At 50.0% G+C, this 18,036-nt stretch overlaps 1 protein-coding gene across 3 annotated transcripts in view; it reads right to left on the bottom strand.

The window, feature by feature from the left end:
• Positions 1 to 193: 193 nt before the first annotated feature.
• The window catches only part of ATL1 (atlastin GTPase 1), a 32,999-nt gene continuing 15,156 nt past the window's right edge, over positions 194 to 18,036 (bottom strand). For 2 of the 3 annotated variants that reach the window (XM_030036065.2, XM_030036056.2), the window contains exons 6-14: positions 17,322 to 17,378; positions 13,092 to 13,184; positions 12,017 to 12,155; positions 9,906 to 10,033; positions 9,152 to 9,208; positions 8,271 to 8,342; positions 6,793 to 7,224; positions 4,357 to 4,371; positions 194 to 986 (exon numbers count right to left, since the gene is read on the bottom strand). In XM_030036065.2, the coding sequence (XP_029891925.1) occupies positions 876 to 986; positions 4,357 to 4,371; positions 6,793 to 7,224; positions 8,271 to 8,342; positions 9,152 to 9,208; positions 9,906 to 10,033; positions 12,017 to 12,155; positions 13,092 to 13,184; positions 17,322 to 17,378 (1,104 nt within the window). In that variant the 3' untranslated portion in view covers positions 194 to 875. The remainder of the gene's footprint in view (positions 987 to 4,356; positions 4,372 to 6,792; positions 7,225 to 8,270; positions 8,343 to 9,151; positions 9,209 to 9,905; positions 10,034 to 12,016; positions 12,156 to 13,091; positions 13,185 to 17,321; positions 17,379 to 18,036) is intronic. The other variant, XM_030036071.2, reaches the window with a different exon arrangement.

The following is an 18,036-nucleotide window of genomic DNA, read 5'->3' as shown; positions in this document are numbered from 1 at the left end:
TTACCTTATTAGTGACAGAAGCACCTCCCAGGGCACACCGGGGCAGAGGAGGGGTCTGAGTTATTTTCAAAATAGCAACTTACCATTAAAACACCAATTCTGAAGGCCCAAAGGAAACCAAGAATGTAAAAAAACCCAAGAGGAGAAGCTCTCACCCCATGAGTCAATAACTGCTTCCTGGATAACCAACCTCTTAGGAACCGAAAGCAAACTTTAATAGTTCTGACGATAAAAGAATAGAACTGTTGAACACACTTTCTATGCACTATAATGAATATATATACAGAAATACAGTGAAACTTTCTCCAATACATATACAAAGTGATACTTTGTGCATCGGTTACGAACAGAAAAGTACGCTTTCCGTACAAGGTCGTTAACATACCATAGCAGAAGTGCCCTTACAGTTTCTGATAAAGCAAGTTAATACATTTTTAATTGTGTTTATGTAATTAAATAGTTAATTGAAGAAAAAACTTGGTTACATGTTATAACTTGTTCAAGTATCTGAAAATAAGTTGCCTTTTGAATAATGCTAAAGTCTGGAAGATTTTTAGTTGCAGTATCGTGTAAATTATGATTCCTTCAGTGACTTCATAACTAATTAAGAAGGGGAAAATAAGGCTTCATAAATTAGCTGGGAAGTATGCTGGCTATTACAAATTAAAAGCACTTTGTAGTTGCGGCAGTACCAATATGTACATATTAACAAAACGAAAAACATGCTGACATCTTCCCGTCAAACACCGTGTTGTCGAACGAACACACCAAACCACCTTACACGCAATTTGTTCTCCGCTCTCCCTGTTCCACGGCAGGAGCTTGTGATGGGTACGAGGACGAGACGTTCATGCATCGACGGCAACGCGCCTGGCTTACACCTTCTTCCTCTCCGAGCCCTCGGCGGGTTCCGCTTTCTGTGCAGGGAAGGCGTGGTGGTACAAATGTCTGTGAGTCGCTGCTGCGCTGTACAGTTTGTACAAAGCCTGGAAAAAGAGAAGATGGTTACGTCCCCAGCCCCGCTGCGTGCGAGACGCGTACGGTCTGCGCTTTCGCGTTCGTGCTGCAGCGGCAGGTTCAAACCAGTCGTGGCGTGCGGTTTGTTTTGTGCACCAACTCTTGATTGTGTCAAGCGTCCAACAGGGAGAAGAATAAAGATCACTAGTTCGCTAATTTTTCAAATGTCTCAGCTATGGGAGGAGCCTCCTTGAGTTGTATTACATCAAGGACTACCTGGAGTATGAGTAAGGGACTTATTTTTCTACAGGTTTCACAGAATCATAGAATGGGTTAGGGTTGGAAGGGACCTTAAAGGTCATCTAGTTCCACTAGACCAGGTTGCTGAAAGCCCCATCCGACCTGGCCTTGAACACTGCCAGGGATGGAGCATCCACAAACTGTCTGGGCAACCTGTTCCAGTGCCTCACCACCCTCACAGTGAAGAATTTCTTCCTTACATCTAATCTAAATCTGCCCTCTTTCAGTTTAAAGCCATTACCCCTTGCCCTATCCCTACACGCCCTTGTAAAAAGTCCCTCCCCAGCTTTCCTTTAGGTACTGGGAGGCTGCTGTAAGGTCTCCCTGGAGCCTTCTCTTCTCCAGGCTGAACAACCCCAACTCTCTCAGCCTGTCCTCACAGGTGAGGTGCTCCAGCCCTCTCATCATGTTCGTGGCCCTCCTCTGGACCCGCTCCAACAGGTCCATGTCCTTCTTACGTTGGGGACCCCAGATCTGGACGCAGTACTGCGGGGGGGGTCTCACCAGAGCGGAGCAGAGGGGCAGAATCCCCTCCCTCGACCTGCTGGTCACGCTGCTTTTGATGCAGCCCAGGATACGGTTGGCTTTCTGGGCTGCAAACACACATTGCTGGGTCATGTTGAATTTCTCATCAACCAACACCCCCAAGTCCTTCTCTGCAGGGCTGCTCTTTCATGCATGGAGGTTGAATTCCTGCATCCTCAGCATTTTGGTTTACCCCCACCAGGCAGATACATATTGCATCATGCAGAGGGCTTTGCTATGTAATGGCTTCTTGGTTTGTCTAGATCATTTTTCTGCAGATGAATGCAGATTTTTTTTTTTTTTTTTCTTTCTAATTTTACCATTTTCTGTTTATACCCAAGTGTATTTTCCTGGCTGACAGAAAAGCCGGTCCTTCGCTAACAGCAGCACCACAGTTTAATAAAGGTGTGTACCCCTCTTTCGGCTGAGCATCAGTGTGAGCAGGCTGCCGGCCTCAGAATTGTCTTCACTGAGGTTCTGAGGGTGACAGCTAAACGTGGGGGTCAGCCCAGGCAGGAGTGGCTGCTGTACCCATACTGGTGCACGGTCAAAGTCAGTGTGGATGTGGGCTGCGTTTCCCATACAGAACTAAGGTCAGAGCAGTCACCAGGCTGAGACAAGGCTCTGATCCCGAGGGTTGGTGACAGACAAGTACCACCACCCTGTCCCCCATCCCACGACGGGCTCTATACCGCGTGCAAATTGCACAGGAGATGCTGAGATATGGGACTGGCTGCAGAGGACTCGGCGTGACCGGCTGTCACGGCTCTGACAGTTCCATTCAAATGAACTTGTCATTGGGGGGGGAAAAAAAAAAAAAAAAAAACACACAACCAAAAACCCACCAGCTCCTGCTGGGGACCTGAAGACTGTCGGTGAGCCAGGATTAGCTTAGGACGAGGTGGGAAGAGGCAGACGACCAGCAGGAACCCTCACGCTCACAGGGTGATGTGTTCCTTGTGTGCGCAGGGGTGCTGAATGAAGCAGGCGAGGTTGAAGCCGCAGCAAGGGTGAGGGTGGGAGGGTGAAGGTGAGAATGTGTTTAAGGCGACGCTGACCACATCCCAAACAGGCCATAGGAAACAAGAGGTGGGCTTTGCGTGCAAGTGGTTTGGGAATGTAGTGGACTGGTGGAAGAGACTTCATGCAGCTTCTCTGGGTTTCTTTCTTGAAAAATACGCCTTCAAATGCGACCTTGCAGCATTTTGTGCTATTTTAGGCTTTTTTTCCATGCCAAACCAGTCTCACGGAGCTAATTTTTACTTGACAGGATTTGTCCAAGAGCTCATCAATAGCAAAGACCATGTTCTTCCTCTTGCTGTTGCACAAGCCAGAGCAAAGCCCACAGACCCAGAGGTCAGAAAGCTTTTAGCTGCTCAGCATTTGTGGCACAGGGAGGTACCAAAACAGCCAGCATGGGCTGGCTGCTGGGGGAAGGAACAGGTTGATTTTTAGCTTTTTTTTTTTTAAATGGCCTTCTGGATCTGTGAGAGCTGCTCTATCTTTCTTTTAAGAGGAACTTCCCCAAACAACTCAGTGTCTGAAAAGTGTGTTGACACTGACAGACGGAGCTGTCAGGCTTTGGTGACACGATAAAAGATAGAGCTGTCTTCTGTCACACACCTCGGCCAGACCGGGGTGGCACCCGGCTGCAACACTGTATTAACATACGTGCGCAGTAATACAAACTAGTAAGGATGCCTTTTTTTGTTTTAATCCGATGCTGACAAGGTTTTGCCTAAACAACGTTCCAACCGCCCTCGGCGCACGCCTGGCAAGCAGCTCAGCGTTGTGCCACTGTGGTACTGGGCAAGCGGAGCCAGAACGAGCCCGGCATACGAGGACTGCTGATGGTTGTCGACCCACGTTTCCCTGCGGGGCTGCACCCCGAGTGCCGGGCAGGGACCGGCTCCCCTTGGAGCAGCTCCCCTGCCAAGCAGGGTGAGAGGGGCTGTACTCGGTGTGCTGCCCCAGGAAGAGGCTGGGGAGATAAACGATGCCTCCCAGGCTCTGCATTTGGCTTACTCGATCCGGTATGGGGGTTTTTTTGGCCCAAAACACAATATGCGGCACTTCCAGCAGCACAGAGGGGCCTCGCCAAGTATGGGGGCTCCTCAGCTGCTGGGGCAGGAGCCCTGCCTGCATGACGCCTGCACGGTTTGTGCTACAAAACAAACTGGTGTTTTGGTTTGACCTCTCAGCACAACAGGAAAATCCCCAAACAGAACTGATGGGAGAAAGATGAAAGTCCCCATCATAACAAACGCACTCCCCACCCAAATCTCTCCCCCACTTGGCTTCCAGCACCGCCTGGAGCACAGCACCCACGTTTAACCCCCTTCCCCAGGCATCTGGATCACAGCGAACAACCAGAGCCCAGCCGCCGGCGAGTGCCCTGGTGCAGGGCCAGGATGCCACCGCTGCCCAGAGCCCTCGCAGCCCCCCCGTCCTCCACAAGCCCAAAGGCAGTGACGTGGCTTGAAACGGCCATCTGGGTCCGAGACGCTTTTCCCCGCGAGCCCATGGCCCGTGGGAGCCGAGCGGTGTCGCATGCGGAGAACAAGAGCCACTTACCTCATTCGTGCTTCCCTGGGGAGAGGCATTGGGAAGAAAAAGGGGGGGAGAAAGAAAGAAAAAAAAAAAAAAAAGCATCTCTGTGTATCACGCACGTCCATGGGAGCACACGGTGCTCACGCCTCTGGCCACAGCCACTTGCTGGTGCCACCACGGCCGTGTATTCCCAGGGGGGCTCGCCCTGCACAGGCTGCCCTTCTTGCAGGACCCCTCACGGCTCTTGGCCACCCCTCCTGCAGCCGGTCCCGCTGCCACGGGACACCGAGGGCTCGCGTGGGACAGAGCCACGAGGGCTTTGAACCCACCTGGGGCACTTGGGCACCAGCCCGGCGTATCGTGGCGGGCAGAGTCGTGCTGCCCAAGCCCCGGTGCCTGCAGCAGAGCTGCTGAGGCACTGCCAGCCACGCTGGGCCAGCACGACCCTTCTGCACAGCTCTTTTTCGGGAGAACTTTCCCTCCAGTTGGAAAGCCATGCCGCACAGCCCGCGGAGGCCAGCCAGGCACCAGGGAGCAGCTGCAGGCACTTTAACCTCTTTATTTTTCCCCAGCTGGGCAAGTTGCAAATGGGCAGCGTCTCTGGCTTCCTGCTGGCTGTGTCCTGTTCTTGCTTAAAAACCCCACTGACTCCTGCACAGGGATGGGCAAATGTTGGGCTTAAACACGCCAGCATATCCCAAAGGCACCCGCGAAGTGTCCCCGAGCAAAGAGCCATTGCACGGGCACTGACCGCACCGCAGGGGGGTTTACTGTGGATGCTCAGGCTGCTGAGGACAGGACAGCCAGGATGAACCCACCTGGGACACGGGCGATGGCCTGCCTCTCCAATTCGCCTTATTTTAAAGGCAGCTCAGCTAAGCAACACTACTACCCAGCTCTGCAGTGAAGGAACTGAATAATAAATGCTTCAATTTTTTCTCCCAAAGCTGCATGTTTAGCTCCAGCTCTGCACAGCAACGGGAAGCAGGCAAACGTGCTCACTCTCGATCAAAACCTCACTGGTGGATAAAAAGCAGGGAAGGAGCAGGTACAGTTGTCGAGAACGGCCCTTTCTGCCTTGGAGCACTACAGAAATAAAACCCACGACTGCAGCTGGTGGCTTCTGGGGGCCGAGCAAACAATGACCTCACCACAGCTCTGCCACGGGAAGAGCAGGAGGCCACTGCAGCCCTTTAAATGTTATTTCGGCACATGGGCCCGCAGCCACAGCTGCATTCCGGTGGGCTGCTCCCCTGGCTGGGGCGAAGGGGGTCAGCAGGAGCCTGCAGGGTCTGGGCTTTCCCTGGCAGCTCTGCAATGGGGAGAGGAAAGGGCTGCTGCAGAAGGGGAAACAGGAAAGACCAAGTATTAAAAACACTGTGGCCGTGGGCTGTGAGATAACTCTGTCGGGGCCAGGCGCTGAAACGGCACCATTTGGAAAGCGGGCAGAGCAACGCAAGAGGGCACGGGGGAGTGATTTCTCACTACGACCATTTTTAAGGTTTTAGAGGTGTTCTCTTTGACATCGGGGCCCAACCAAGACTTTCCCATGTTGTTTGGAAAAAAGAAGAAATCGAAAAAGAGCGGGTGAGACCAACTGACCCAGCACAGCTGCGGCTGTAACGGGAAAGCGGGGCCCAGTGCCAAAACAGGCAGAGCCGAGACCTGGCCTCGGTCTCCAGCAGACCTGGGGAGAGCCAAAATCCCTGCTCTGAACCAGGGGAGAGATATGGGTCTGTCTTTTTGACATACACAGACATGCACGCAAAAAGCACATGCACCAGCTCTGAGAACACCTCCCCAGTGGGACCCTAGGCAAAGCTGCTCCATTCCCACAAGGTCTGAGGCTCCATAAACTAGCATTTGGTGATGGGTAAGACAAGAAGGAAAAAAAAAAGGCAGAATTAAATAGCTTGCTGTGAGTTTTCTCATGCCCAGCCTGGATCTACATGGCTTGTCTTTCACACTGGGCAGGATTCAGAGGCTCAGGCTCGAGCAGGGGAAGGGGTGGGTTGGTATGCAGCTCCAGCCTTGCTGTTCACTCCTGCTCTCTGACCCATCTTGCACCGTCTACCTGGGCTACAACCACAGGGCAGTGCTACCCAGGCCCATCTCTAGCCCCTAAGATGTCTCCCCCTTACAATCAACTCCACAAACTGATCTGAAACCATTTCCTCTGTCCCTGCTTTCCCCATCTAGAAGGTCTAAGCCATGGATTAAAACTCATTGTCCTGCTGTCTGAAGAAGACAGGGCACAGGTCTTCCCCCACTGATCACAGCACAACCAGCTCGAGCAGCTGGATCTGCCCAGGCAGGCCCAGCCGGAGCATCTAACAACCCTAAATGCAAAAGCCATTTCAAAGGGAAAGAAAAGCCCCAGGAAACTAAACACTTAAGAACTCGGTGGGGTTTGTTTGTTTGTTTGTTTGTTTGTTTTAAATCAAAAGCTCTTTATCCTACCTGGTCCCATAACGCTGCGGCCACTTGGTCTATTACTGCGCCCAGTTCTCTGTACTCCCCAGAGTATCTGATATATGCCCAGGTACACAGTGTGATAAGTGTCAAGCCCATGATCATGTTGCACAGACTGGCTATGATGTCCAAGCCAATGAAGCCGGTCACTCCAGCTATCACATAAGTGATGAAGATGACCACAAAGAGCGTGGCGGGGGTGCGGGCGGCGTGGAAGATATTCTTGCTGTCGTTGTGCTTGATGTACTGGATGTAGAGCTCATCTATCTCGTTCTCCAGCTGCTGGAGGTAGCGACGGCTGAACTCCTCCCCACCCATCTTCTTCACCCCACGAAACAGCTTCACAGCCTCCTCCTTCAGCTCCATGTGCTTGGTCTGGAGGTCACTAGGTGCAAGGAAGGGCTTGTCCCCACCACAGACCTGCATGGAAAACACAGTCCAATCACTCCACAAACCTCAGCACCCACAGCTCCTGTGCTCTGGCATGCAAACCGCTGGAATTAGGGCTCTACAGGCTCCTGTTTGGCACGGACCACTAGATCCTGCAGGAAGACCTCCACGACTGTGCTGTCCATCTGGGACAGCTCTGCAAGGTGCAGGTTAAAACAGAGCAGCGGGTGTCTGCACTGGGAAGCTGCGTCCCACAGCTCCCCTACTTGATTCCCTCACAGCCCAAGCCACGATCTTGGCCAACACTGATGGCTGAGCTACACTGACCAGCAGGACCCTGAACCCCAGCATTTTTTAGCGCTGGAAACTCTGTGGCATTTTCCTTCTGCTTCTGAGTACGGACACGTGAGTTTTAAGGCTCAGGGCAGTCCACAGATGATTTGGCCACACAGCTCTGCACCCCCTTTCTGCCAATCAGCAGCGATCTCCAATACAGATGAACAGACTGGGGGCCTGGAAGTGGCTGGAAACAGTCTGGGGTCTGAGCTTCACCTTCAAACATCACAACCATCCCCTGGCCAGAGCTGAGAGATGGGCTGACAGGGCAGGGCATAGGTGAAAAGCCAGTTATAATGACTTTATCCCCTAATTAGCACCAGCCACAGAACAGGTTGCATGGTCACGCAGCACTACCACCCCTCTATATCACATTTTTGGGTTCCATCTACCCACGCTAGGGAATGCTGGGAAGAGGATGCAAATTCAGCAGAGGCCACATAGTCTGCAAAAAGCTGTCATCGGATGAAACGGTGACCATTTGTCAATCACCCTCCCCTGTCCTGCCATGATACCCTGACCGGGCATTGCTCTCCTCCAGCCTCTGAGAAAGCCCCTTTTCCACCGTGAACATAGGAGAGACCCTCTTTGGGACCCTGAACATGCAGCACTGTAACCAGTCCTGACCAAGTCCATGCAGGACGTTTTCTACCAGGAACCCAGGCAGGGAGGTTCCCCCAGAAGGACAGGAGAGCCAGGAGACATGAGCGCTGTGAAACGACATGCTCAGCACGACCTACCTCTTCCATTCTCCTGCTGTAGGTGTCTTTGGCAGTGGCAACTGCTGCTAAATTGTTGGCTTCTGCTGTGGCCTGCAAGAAGGGCAAAAGGGGTACAAAGCTTAGCTGCAGAAAGACAGGGTTAAAAAGTGTTATTGCAGAGATTAGCAGCCACTGGCTGCCTGGCTACCTAAGGTCCACACGTGTACGCGGCCAGGACATGTGCACAGTACCCTGGTGCACACGTACAGAATTAAACAGCTCCCTTGTCTTAGCCAAGTGTACTTTCCCCAGGCTCTGACCAACGCCAAATAAGATTGTCCCATATTTACACATCCAGTCTCCTCAGTCCCCCAGGCAAAAGCCTGCATGAAGAAAGGACTCCTACCCTCCGAGCCAGAGCAACAAAAACTTTGGCTTTGGCTGCGGGAAACAGCAAGAAAACAGATAAAAGGCTCAGTCATATGTAAACATCTAGAGCTCCAACATCCCGCAAAGCCGTCTGGCTCAGAGAGCAGAGCTGCAGCCCAGCAGCCGCTGCCCGTGCGCGGGGGCCACGTCACCTCCGTGTGTGGCCCCACCGCAGCCAAAGACGATGCCATTTACCTGCGGGGGAACAATTTCAGCTAAGCCGGCTGACGCCGTCTGCACAGACAGCGAGTCACCACAGTTCGGCCAAGGTGCACGAGCCGTGCTACCGCAATTGCTAAGCCGTATCAGACTCGTGACTGCCAGATACTTCCAAAAGGGCTATTTCTTGGGTTGTTACACTAAGGCATTTGAAATAAAATCACAGAAGACCCAATGTGCTGCACTAGCTGGACACCTCTGACAATTAACTGGAAATCAATGGCAATTACAGTGCATGAATGCTCACCAGCTCACAGCTCACACTCACGTACCTGCAGCATCGACTTTGGGTGTGGCAATTCTTCCCCTTGGTAAATCTTTATGTATGCCTGCAAAACAGTGCACAGAAAATGAAATCACATTGAATGCAGCATACATGAGCAACACGCAAACACCCCCACCCAGTACCAGACGCAGCTTTAACAGGATGTTAAAAGCACAGAAGAGGAGGACGTTCCTGGCACAAGGTGGCTTCGGCAGGGGATGCTCTGTCAGAAAATGCTACATAACGTGGCTCGAGATCGACTCCTTGGGTGGCCTGGGTCAGTGACTCAAGGCTCTCACTCCACCACTTACGCTAAGTATCTATACCATCAGATTTGCACCTACCTCCACCCTTCTTCACTGAAGGAGAAGGAGCCAGAGTCAGGTAGCCCTGGAGAGTAGGTGGTGAGAATTACTCACTGAAGTGTTGCATTAAAATGTCTCAGTAGTCATGACAACAAAAATCAGCTTTTTCCAAAGGCAGCAGGAATATGGTCCTCAGCCTACCTACCTCTGGACCTCAATCCTCCAGGAGAGGAAAACAGCCCTGCCCACTTCTTGGGCTTACTGCGTGGTCAAATACAAGACCATGAGGTGTTCGCTTTCTACAGCAATGGGAGTCAGGACTATTAGCTAGACCAAGAACATTTCCTCCAGCCATCAAATGCTGGCCTGCCTGCTGCTGCTTTCCCCTTTAATTACAGCAAAAGTGCAAGCGTGCCACAGATGAATAAGCCCACTTTCTCTTAAATAAGCTAATACCTTAAAATACTCCACAAGGCCTCGACAGGTGATATGGTTTCCATTGATCTCCTTAACATCCAGGCTCTCGGGACTAAGCAGCCAAGGAATCAAAATCTTCAAGTTCTTTATGAACTCATCATCTATTTCTGGAAACAAAACCCAATGTCGTCAGTACCAGCCCCACGTCAGACTTGTGCTTCAGTGTGCGCCAACATGAAACAAAAGCAGGAGAGTCAAGCCAGAGACTCAGACACCCTATAATTTAGTGATGTGAGCGCTCAGAAATTATTGTGGCCCCAGTTAAGTTGTTACTTAACCCACGGACAGAATATACAGCTGCGCATATATCCACAAACCAGCTTCATGGTCTCAAAAATACTTGCGCAAACACAAACGTGACCACATGGGAAAAAAACCTGCTTTTGCTGACGACATTGGTGATGTGCACGCAACGCTGATAGCCAGAGAGCAGCATCTTCTTGCCTAGACACATACACTCTTTGCAAATCATGATATTTAGTGTATAGGGCACGGACACATGCTGTGCCTTCTTCCCTTTGCCCTGCTCCATGGCACCTGCAGTGGAAATCTTCTGCCAGGGCTTAGGCTCTCTGGCTCTCATCCCTGCCACCTCCTGTGCCAGCAGGTTAAGATTTCCTGTGTTGAGTTCTTGGTCCTCTATGAACCCATATGTGAAATTCTCATTGCAAAGCATTTTAAAGCTTTTGCAAACCATTAGGCGCTTGGTACAGGTACATTAAGGACTCCTGCAAGTGACTGTGCATTTACATTGCACCATCACACACCCCTTGGTGTGGGTACCAGGAACGGGCACGATCTCTGCTCCTACCAGCCTGTCCCCTTTGCCAAAGCACAGAGCTGGCACAGGGAGCTGTTTAAGGGGTCCATGGGCTGCTTGTGTCACTTCAATAGAGGCAGACTATCTCCTAACAGTCATTCTTATGGCTTCATAGAGTCTGACATCCATTTATTGCCATTTAAACTAAACTGTATGAGGCTGGAGACAGAAAAAACAATGCACTATCCAGGCATTTGGAATGTAAGGAGAGAGGGGAAGTTTCTCCACAATTCTTCCATCAGAGCACAAAAAGCTGCATACAGCTCTGAGGGAACAACAAAAATGGTGTCAAGAAGCCACTGACAACCCCTGTGCAAGTTCTGCATACACTACTTGTTCAATACTACTCAGCAGCTGAAATTAAGGGGGGAACTAACAGAGATCACCTCAGTTTCCACCAGTGTGCCTCCCGCCCCACTGCCTCACTGTCCTGCTTGCTGGTTAGCACAGAGTTAGCCAGAAGAACAAGTCTGATCATTAGCCAGACAAAACCAGAGAAAAAGTAAAATAAATTAGCAGACAGAAAGAAATTAAGTGACTAATGGGCCACTTTCTCTATTGCTAAGATTGCAAGCAGCCTGCAAACAGCGATGCTGGTAAGCACTTGGTTCACAACGAACAACTAAAAAAATCCACAGCATGTGGCTCCTTTCAGGGTGGAGAATCTTACCACGGCTTTTGTTCCTTCCTCTTTTTTTTTTACCTGTTGAACTAAGTCTGCCCTGTAGGGAAACCACTGATCAGATAAGTCAGGAAGATTATATATTCCTTGGAAAGTTTTTCAAAGTGAAATAAAGTTCCCTTGAGAGCACGTGCAACCCGCCTTCCACCCTCCACAAGCACCAGCCTGCCTCGCAGCAACCAGTCTGCACCGCTCTCCATCTGTGCTGAATTGCAAGTGAGGCACAGGAGTTAACTGCAGGCTTAACACCGTGTCCATAAATTTCCTATCTCAGCCCTGCCCTTCCCTGGTTCCCTATCAACCCTCTGTCCTGACAGTGCTTATTGCCAGCGGCTCTGAGACTTTTTCAGCCTCCCACACCTTTTTGGCCTCCACCTCTGTCCTAAGTTAACAGCATCTGGCAATGAACAGGCAGCTGCTGGACTCGGAAGAATGGGCCGAGCACTTGTACATCGTTGGGAGGAGGATCCAACTTCTCTCCCAGAAGTTTTGTCATGGAAAATACTTACAGAAGTTTCAGGAACCAGCGGGACAGTCTGCCAGGGCATCTAAGCTATCCACTTACAAACCAGACCTTTGCCTTCATACCTTTCAGTTTTCCATCAAAATTAGGGTTGGTGGCAACTTTCAGGCCCGGGTGAGGTAAGAGGAAGCAGGAGATTTTGGTGAAGCAAGAATGGATGTGCTTTCTGACGTTCTGCAGCTCTTCATGCTGATTTCCCGAGACCTGCAAGAGACCAGTTTGGGGTCGGGGGGTTTCCTTCTGATGGGGACACCGGTAACGCTGGGCCAGTGGTACTGGCAGGAGCATGGGATACTCTGCACTGTGACTGCTTACAGCAGCAAAAAGCGACACAGAAGGACATCCCGTAGGGGTATGCCACATGAGGAGAAAGACAAGGCTCTCCCAGCAACCAAGGAACTAGCGTATTTCTGACCACATACCCTGGGGCATGTTATTATCGTTTGGAAAATGTGCATGTGTGTGTATGATTGGAATACAAAAACATTTGGGATTTCCCACTAAGGCCTTTCTTCTCTTGCATTTAATTAGGTCTCTCCACTACCAAATCACCCATGCATTTCCTGATTAATCCCAGTGGAGCCCTCGCCCATCAGTTTTACTGTACAACTACCTATTACTAAAACATCGTTCCTGGTCTCTAGGGAATCTGCTGACTCCCGTCGCTAACGCCTCTCCCAGCTGCTCCCAGCAAGAGAGCCCCAGTGAGCCTGGGCTTGGGCAGAAGCCTAGCATAAGCGGCCTCAGCCCTCCACTGAACGTGGCAAGGAAATTCAGCCTCCTAAAATGCCTCTTCTGTGATTTTAAGGCACTGGGTAAGTGTGACTGTAACCAGCATCTCTGTACACTGCAGCTCACACCTAACAGCCAGCGCTGTGGCCATGCAGCTGAACCCTCACTGGTGCTGGTGCTCTGTACCCCATTCCCTGCTCCCTGCCCAGGATTACACTCTCCAGAGCTGGCTGTCCCCCAGATCAAGGTCTCACCCTCCTGCTCTGTGCACTCTCCATCCATGCAGGTGATGGCAGTGTATCATCCCTGGGTCACAAACCAGATTTGCCTCTTCACTCTCCATCACCCATGAGCATACCCCCAGGCTAGCACTGCTCATTAAATAAACCCAGATCAGAAAGAACACACCTTCAGCCGCTTCTCCAGAAATCTTGCACCACCATCAGATCCATAGGAAAATTCGTAAGGGAAGCTCCAGTCACGAACAAGGAATATAAGGGACTAGAAAACGGAGACAAACACAACAGGGTCAGTGCCATACAGTGCTACTGAGTCAAAGTTACCAGCTGCTCCCGCTCGGAAAAACTCATCTTTCAAGAGCATTGCTCTGTTGTTTGCTGCTAATCGCAGGACCAGGAGTGGCTACCTGAGACGTGCAACTCTGCTGTACATTACCAAAAAGGGGTTCACAAGGGAGTTCAGGGCCTCCTTCCCCACTGCCACCACTCGCAGTGGCTGATCATGCTCAGCCATTGGAGCCCACAGCGGTGGCAGGACCCCCCCCCAGCACCGTCACCCCCACCCTCGTGCCACAACAAGACCTGGCCCCAAGTCTCTGCCCAGCTCCAGCAGCATCTCACGCCTTTGCTGGTGGAAACACCCCTCTGTGCAGGGCCACCCCAGCATGGCGCTGAGATCGTGCAGACTTGCTGCACATATGGCTGTGTCCTACAAGGGGAAGGAGGGGGCAAACCCAGGACTGCTGTACGGGTTTTCTGGGTGGCAGTTTGATTCCCCAGCTTGAAGAATAGCGTCAATCATTTAAACTGCAAAACAAGAAAGAGGTTTTTGCTAACGAGGACAAAAGGCAACGAGCTCCCTAATTCCAGCCACATTTAGTTCCATCCTATGGGAATTTTACAGGCTCATTTTTTCAGCATTTTTCACCGGGCAGCCTTCCAGACAGACTTTTAATGAGAAGCAGATGCAGGATAACGAGGGTGAATAAGAAATCACTGGCTTTTGTAATCTTTATTGAGGCATTCAAAGCTCCTATGCAATAAATAAATAAATACCAGTATGGTCAACCTTTAATCTTAAAAAAAAAAGTTTTCAGAAAAAAATCCTGTCTCCAGTGTCTCATCTGTGCAAGGGACCTACATCCCATGTACAAATACATGGTTTGTATGTATGGGCCCTGAATGCTGAAGCCCAGGAGGGCCTGGCAAGGGTGCTAGGGTTCCTCTCATGCACATGAATAAGCAGGTCAGCAAGTGGAATCCATTTAATTGGAATTTCCCTAGAAATTGTCTATGTTTAGAACAAAGATTTAGTGGAGGGAGGGAAAATATTTCCCCTTCTTATTTCTCTCCCATAAAACATCAGGAAAGGTTAAAAAAAGAGAGAGAAGAGTGAGTTGGCCATTCCTAACTGCATGACAAGCCACACCAACTGCACCCAGTTAGCTGTTTCAGGACACACTGTTCTTTCTAAGACCATGAGATGCTTAGGAGACGTGTCCATGTTTAGGACCTTCCCACAAACACATTATCCATGCTTTGCACTGTTTGACTCTGGAATTATTTTCTTTTTTCTTAAGCAAAACTGTTCTAGACATGCTGTCTTTACCATGCCTCATAGCCACCCTCAGCCCCTCCAGCCCAGCAAACTGCTAGGCACCACGGACAGCCTTTGCTAAGGCATCACAGCCAGGACCAGCGTCCGGCGAGGGCTCGTCGGGCAGCACAAGCGGTTACGATTCAGCACAATTCTGAGGACACACCGTGGAGAGGAGGGTGCCGAAGGGAAATGATAATTTTCCATTGCCAAGTATTACTTCCCTTCCAGCAAGATCAATGCAACTGCCTCGCTATCGACACTTTCTCTGCACTCCCTGCTTGGCAGCATTTTCCTATAGGAGTCGTTTTCCAGATCCTCCTTTACTGATTTGTGTATTTTAAGGACAAAAGAAGTTCAGCTTGTTTGACTTACAGGCTTGGAACCTGAGCCAAGAAACTCAAGCTATAGACTCTCTTCTGCAAAGACAACTGTCTTGGTTTAAAGCCTGCAGCTACCAGAGAAGCCCTTCCATCTCTCGTTAAGCCACCCTAACCATTAAATTGCCCCCTCATTAACAGTGTGTTCCTCATTGCTCGTCTGACTTTGTCCAGCCTCAGCTGCAGTCACTGAGCTACACACTGCTTCATCCTCCCCACTGGAAAAGCAGTTTATTTACCATTGCCCTTCTGCTTCCTAATCAAAACGCTTGGCTGTCTTTAAAAATGTGCTTTGCAGGAACAAGCCCATTTTGCAATGTGGAAAGAAGATCTCCATTGCTCACCTGGCCACATCGCCATCAATCCTTCCACCAAACTTTATCACATTCGCAAGGATTACGTGCAGTCATTTGGTATTTTTCCCCAGATCATTAATGAAGATGACAGTGAATCAAGAGACATCCTGGGGGGAGCCCCGAGGAAACACTTCTGAAGGATGATGATTCCCTGTTAAAATTAGTTCAGCGTGCTCTGTCATCTATCAGTTAATGAGTTTTTAATCCATTTACGATGGATTAAAACAGACAATGCTGACTTGGTATGTTGTTCATTTGCTTTTAATCAGCATCATAGGGAGATAAGGCTTACAGAAGGCAACATATCATGGTGATAGTTACCTTTATCAACTGAACTCATGGTGTTTTAAAAATTGATAATGGGATTGTTTGACAAGACTTGCTATGCACAAAACTGTGCGACTTGACAGCGATTATGGTCTTTGGTAAAATCAGAGCCTATTATCCAGTCCTAATGACTTAAGCATATTTAAAAGTTTCCCCTTACAGCCTCCTTTTTACTGATGGAGTAGGAAGTATTTCACTTTCACTGAAATATTTGGCTACATTATCCTGATAGTTTTTAAATAAGGAATAGAAATATTTATTTAACGTCTGGCTTTTTTCTGTACCATGTTACAGTTTTCTCCTAGCTCTTGCTACTACAAGTAGTGTGTTTCTACTGGTAGCTTTCTAACATTGTTCATCAGTCATCTGCCCATGCCAGCATCCGATATATCCTCAAAGCTCCCCAAAATCTCAATTTGTCCATTTGTTGTATTTTTTAACCTTTTAATTTTATTTCCACTTCCTGACCACAGACACCCTATAAACCCCTTAGGCCTTCCAGGATGGTGGTGAGGACGGCAATTCTCTTTTTATGTTGGAAGGCAAAAGTAAAATAGCTGTAACCCGTTCCCAATTGCTATTTGCATTTTTACAGCATGTTTTGCTCTCTGTTGTTTTCCACTTCGGAAAGCTCACAAACCCCCATCCAGCTACCACCTAACCTACTGTGGATGCCAGCTGGAAGTTGGACCAAGCCATCGGGACTGCCAAAGCGCGTCTGATTAAAGGAACAACTTGTACAGGATAAGGCCAGAGCCCCACAGAAGGTGTTTTCCTTCTATTTACCAGCCTGATCATGCAATGAGCCCTGCAGCTCCACTGCAGCATGAGGATGTGTGGGGACCTCACAGCATCGCTCCCTCCATCCCCTTAGGACCTGGCTCACACCTGGTCCCACAGACCCCTGAAAGCTTTGAAACCTGTTCAACCACCTTCCCAGCCTCCCAGGTGCACAGGATTCAGTGCAGCCATAATCAAAGCCATACAAAATCACAACTCGATCTGTTAAAGGACTGGAGCTTTAGTGAGCTGCCACAGCCATGTCATGGGTACCTTCTGCCCCCCTACCTTCTGCTTTGTCTCTTTTTGTTCATATTCACTTTCCTACTGGAAGGGGCTGTCATAGCCAACTATCCTGCCAGCCCTGGAGCTGCTCACAGATCTGGTGTCCAGAGCAAGCTGGCGTCAGCCCGACGCTCTCCCTTTTTTGAATGCCAGCTTTTCACAAGTTGGGATGCAGCGGGGTGAACAGATGTCACTTATTTGAAGTTAAAACCCCACTTAAACCGAGCCTTCCCACAGCCCTGCTGTCACTCACAAGAGCTCTGAGCTAATCCTCATCCTTTCATTTTGCCAGGAGCAGGGATTCCCGGAGCAGGTGGGTTCAAACCCCTCAGAGCAAAGGCTGGGCAGAGTCCCCGGGTAGGCAGCATGACAAACCTGCTGCAAAACCTGACTGCTTTCCAAGCCCGGCAGGACATCTGGCAGGACAGGGCAGAGCTCTCGGGATGGCAAGGGTTCAGAGAGGAAAGAAAGAGGGATGTTGGATGTATTTGGAAGCCTCTTTGGGGGTAAAAGAAGCACAAAGCCTCTCCTTCCGCAGCTGAGCTGGTCCCCAGGCATCTCCATCTCCTCCCGTCCTGCAAACTGCAGTGACACCTCGTGGTGAAGCCAACCGGCTCGGGGCCAAGCCACCTCCGGCGGAGGGGACGTGTGCTGGCCAGGACCCTCGGACTCACCTGGAAAGGTTTCAGGAATGTCTCCTCCATGGCCAGCCGGCCGTACTCAGTGAAAAGCTGGAAAGAGAAGCAGAGAACAACAGGACTGTTAGCTCGTCAGTCTGCACGGCCAGGCAGACGGCTGTAGGCCACACAGGCACAAGAAGCAAGGGACAGTTGTTGACTCTGGGCTAACAGGACCATTTGCAGAGCTGGAACAGAATCTGGCTGGCTGTGTGCTTTTGGTTCCCATCTGAGAGGCACACGAAGCTGTTACGGACAATCACTATGCTGAGACCTCACATGAAAGATCTCAGCCTAGAATTTTTGGCTGCTAAATCTGTGAAAAACGGCTCAAATCAGCTGCTTACTGTTGCTTTCCTACCAACCAGAAACTTTACGTGCTACAGGGGACTGCCGGAGCCCTGCTCTCTTTAAACACTCTGGGAAGAAGCGGAAATGAATTCAGAAATAAGTACTTTCCCTGCAAACCCCCACTGTGCAAAGACTGTAAGATCAGCCTACCAGCAAGATTTGAAGGCTCTCCAGTCTCTCTGGACTGTAATTTCTAACTGAAGGCACAATAATGTATTTCACAGATGCCTAGAAATGGGTCAACATGTTAAACAATAATGGCTTAAAATCCAAAGTGAAAGATCAGAGTTGCATTGGATAAGTTCAATGTTAAAAAGGCATTATTGTTAAAAATATTTACTGACTGAAATAATACAGAAGT

This window comes from Aquila chrysaetos, chromosome 2 (genome assembly GCF_900496995.4).
Source record: "Aquila chrysaetos chrysaetos chromosome 2, bAquChr1.4, whole genome shotgun sequence".
Classification (NCBI taxonomy): Eukaryota; Metazoa; Chordata; class Aves; order Accipitriformes; family Accipitridae; genus Aquila; species Aquila chrysaetos.
Note: the sequence above shows the minus strand (reverse complement) of the source record. Positions and strands in the feature narration are given on the sequence as shown.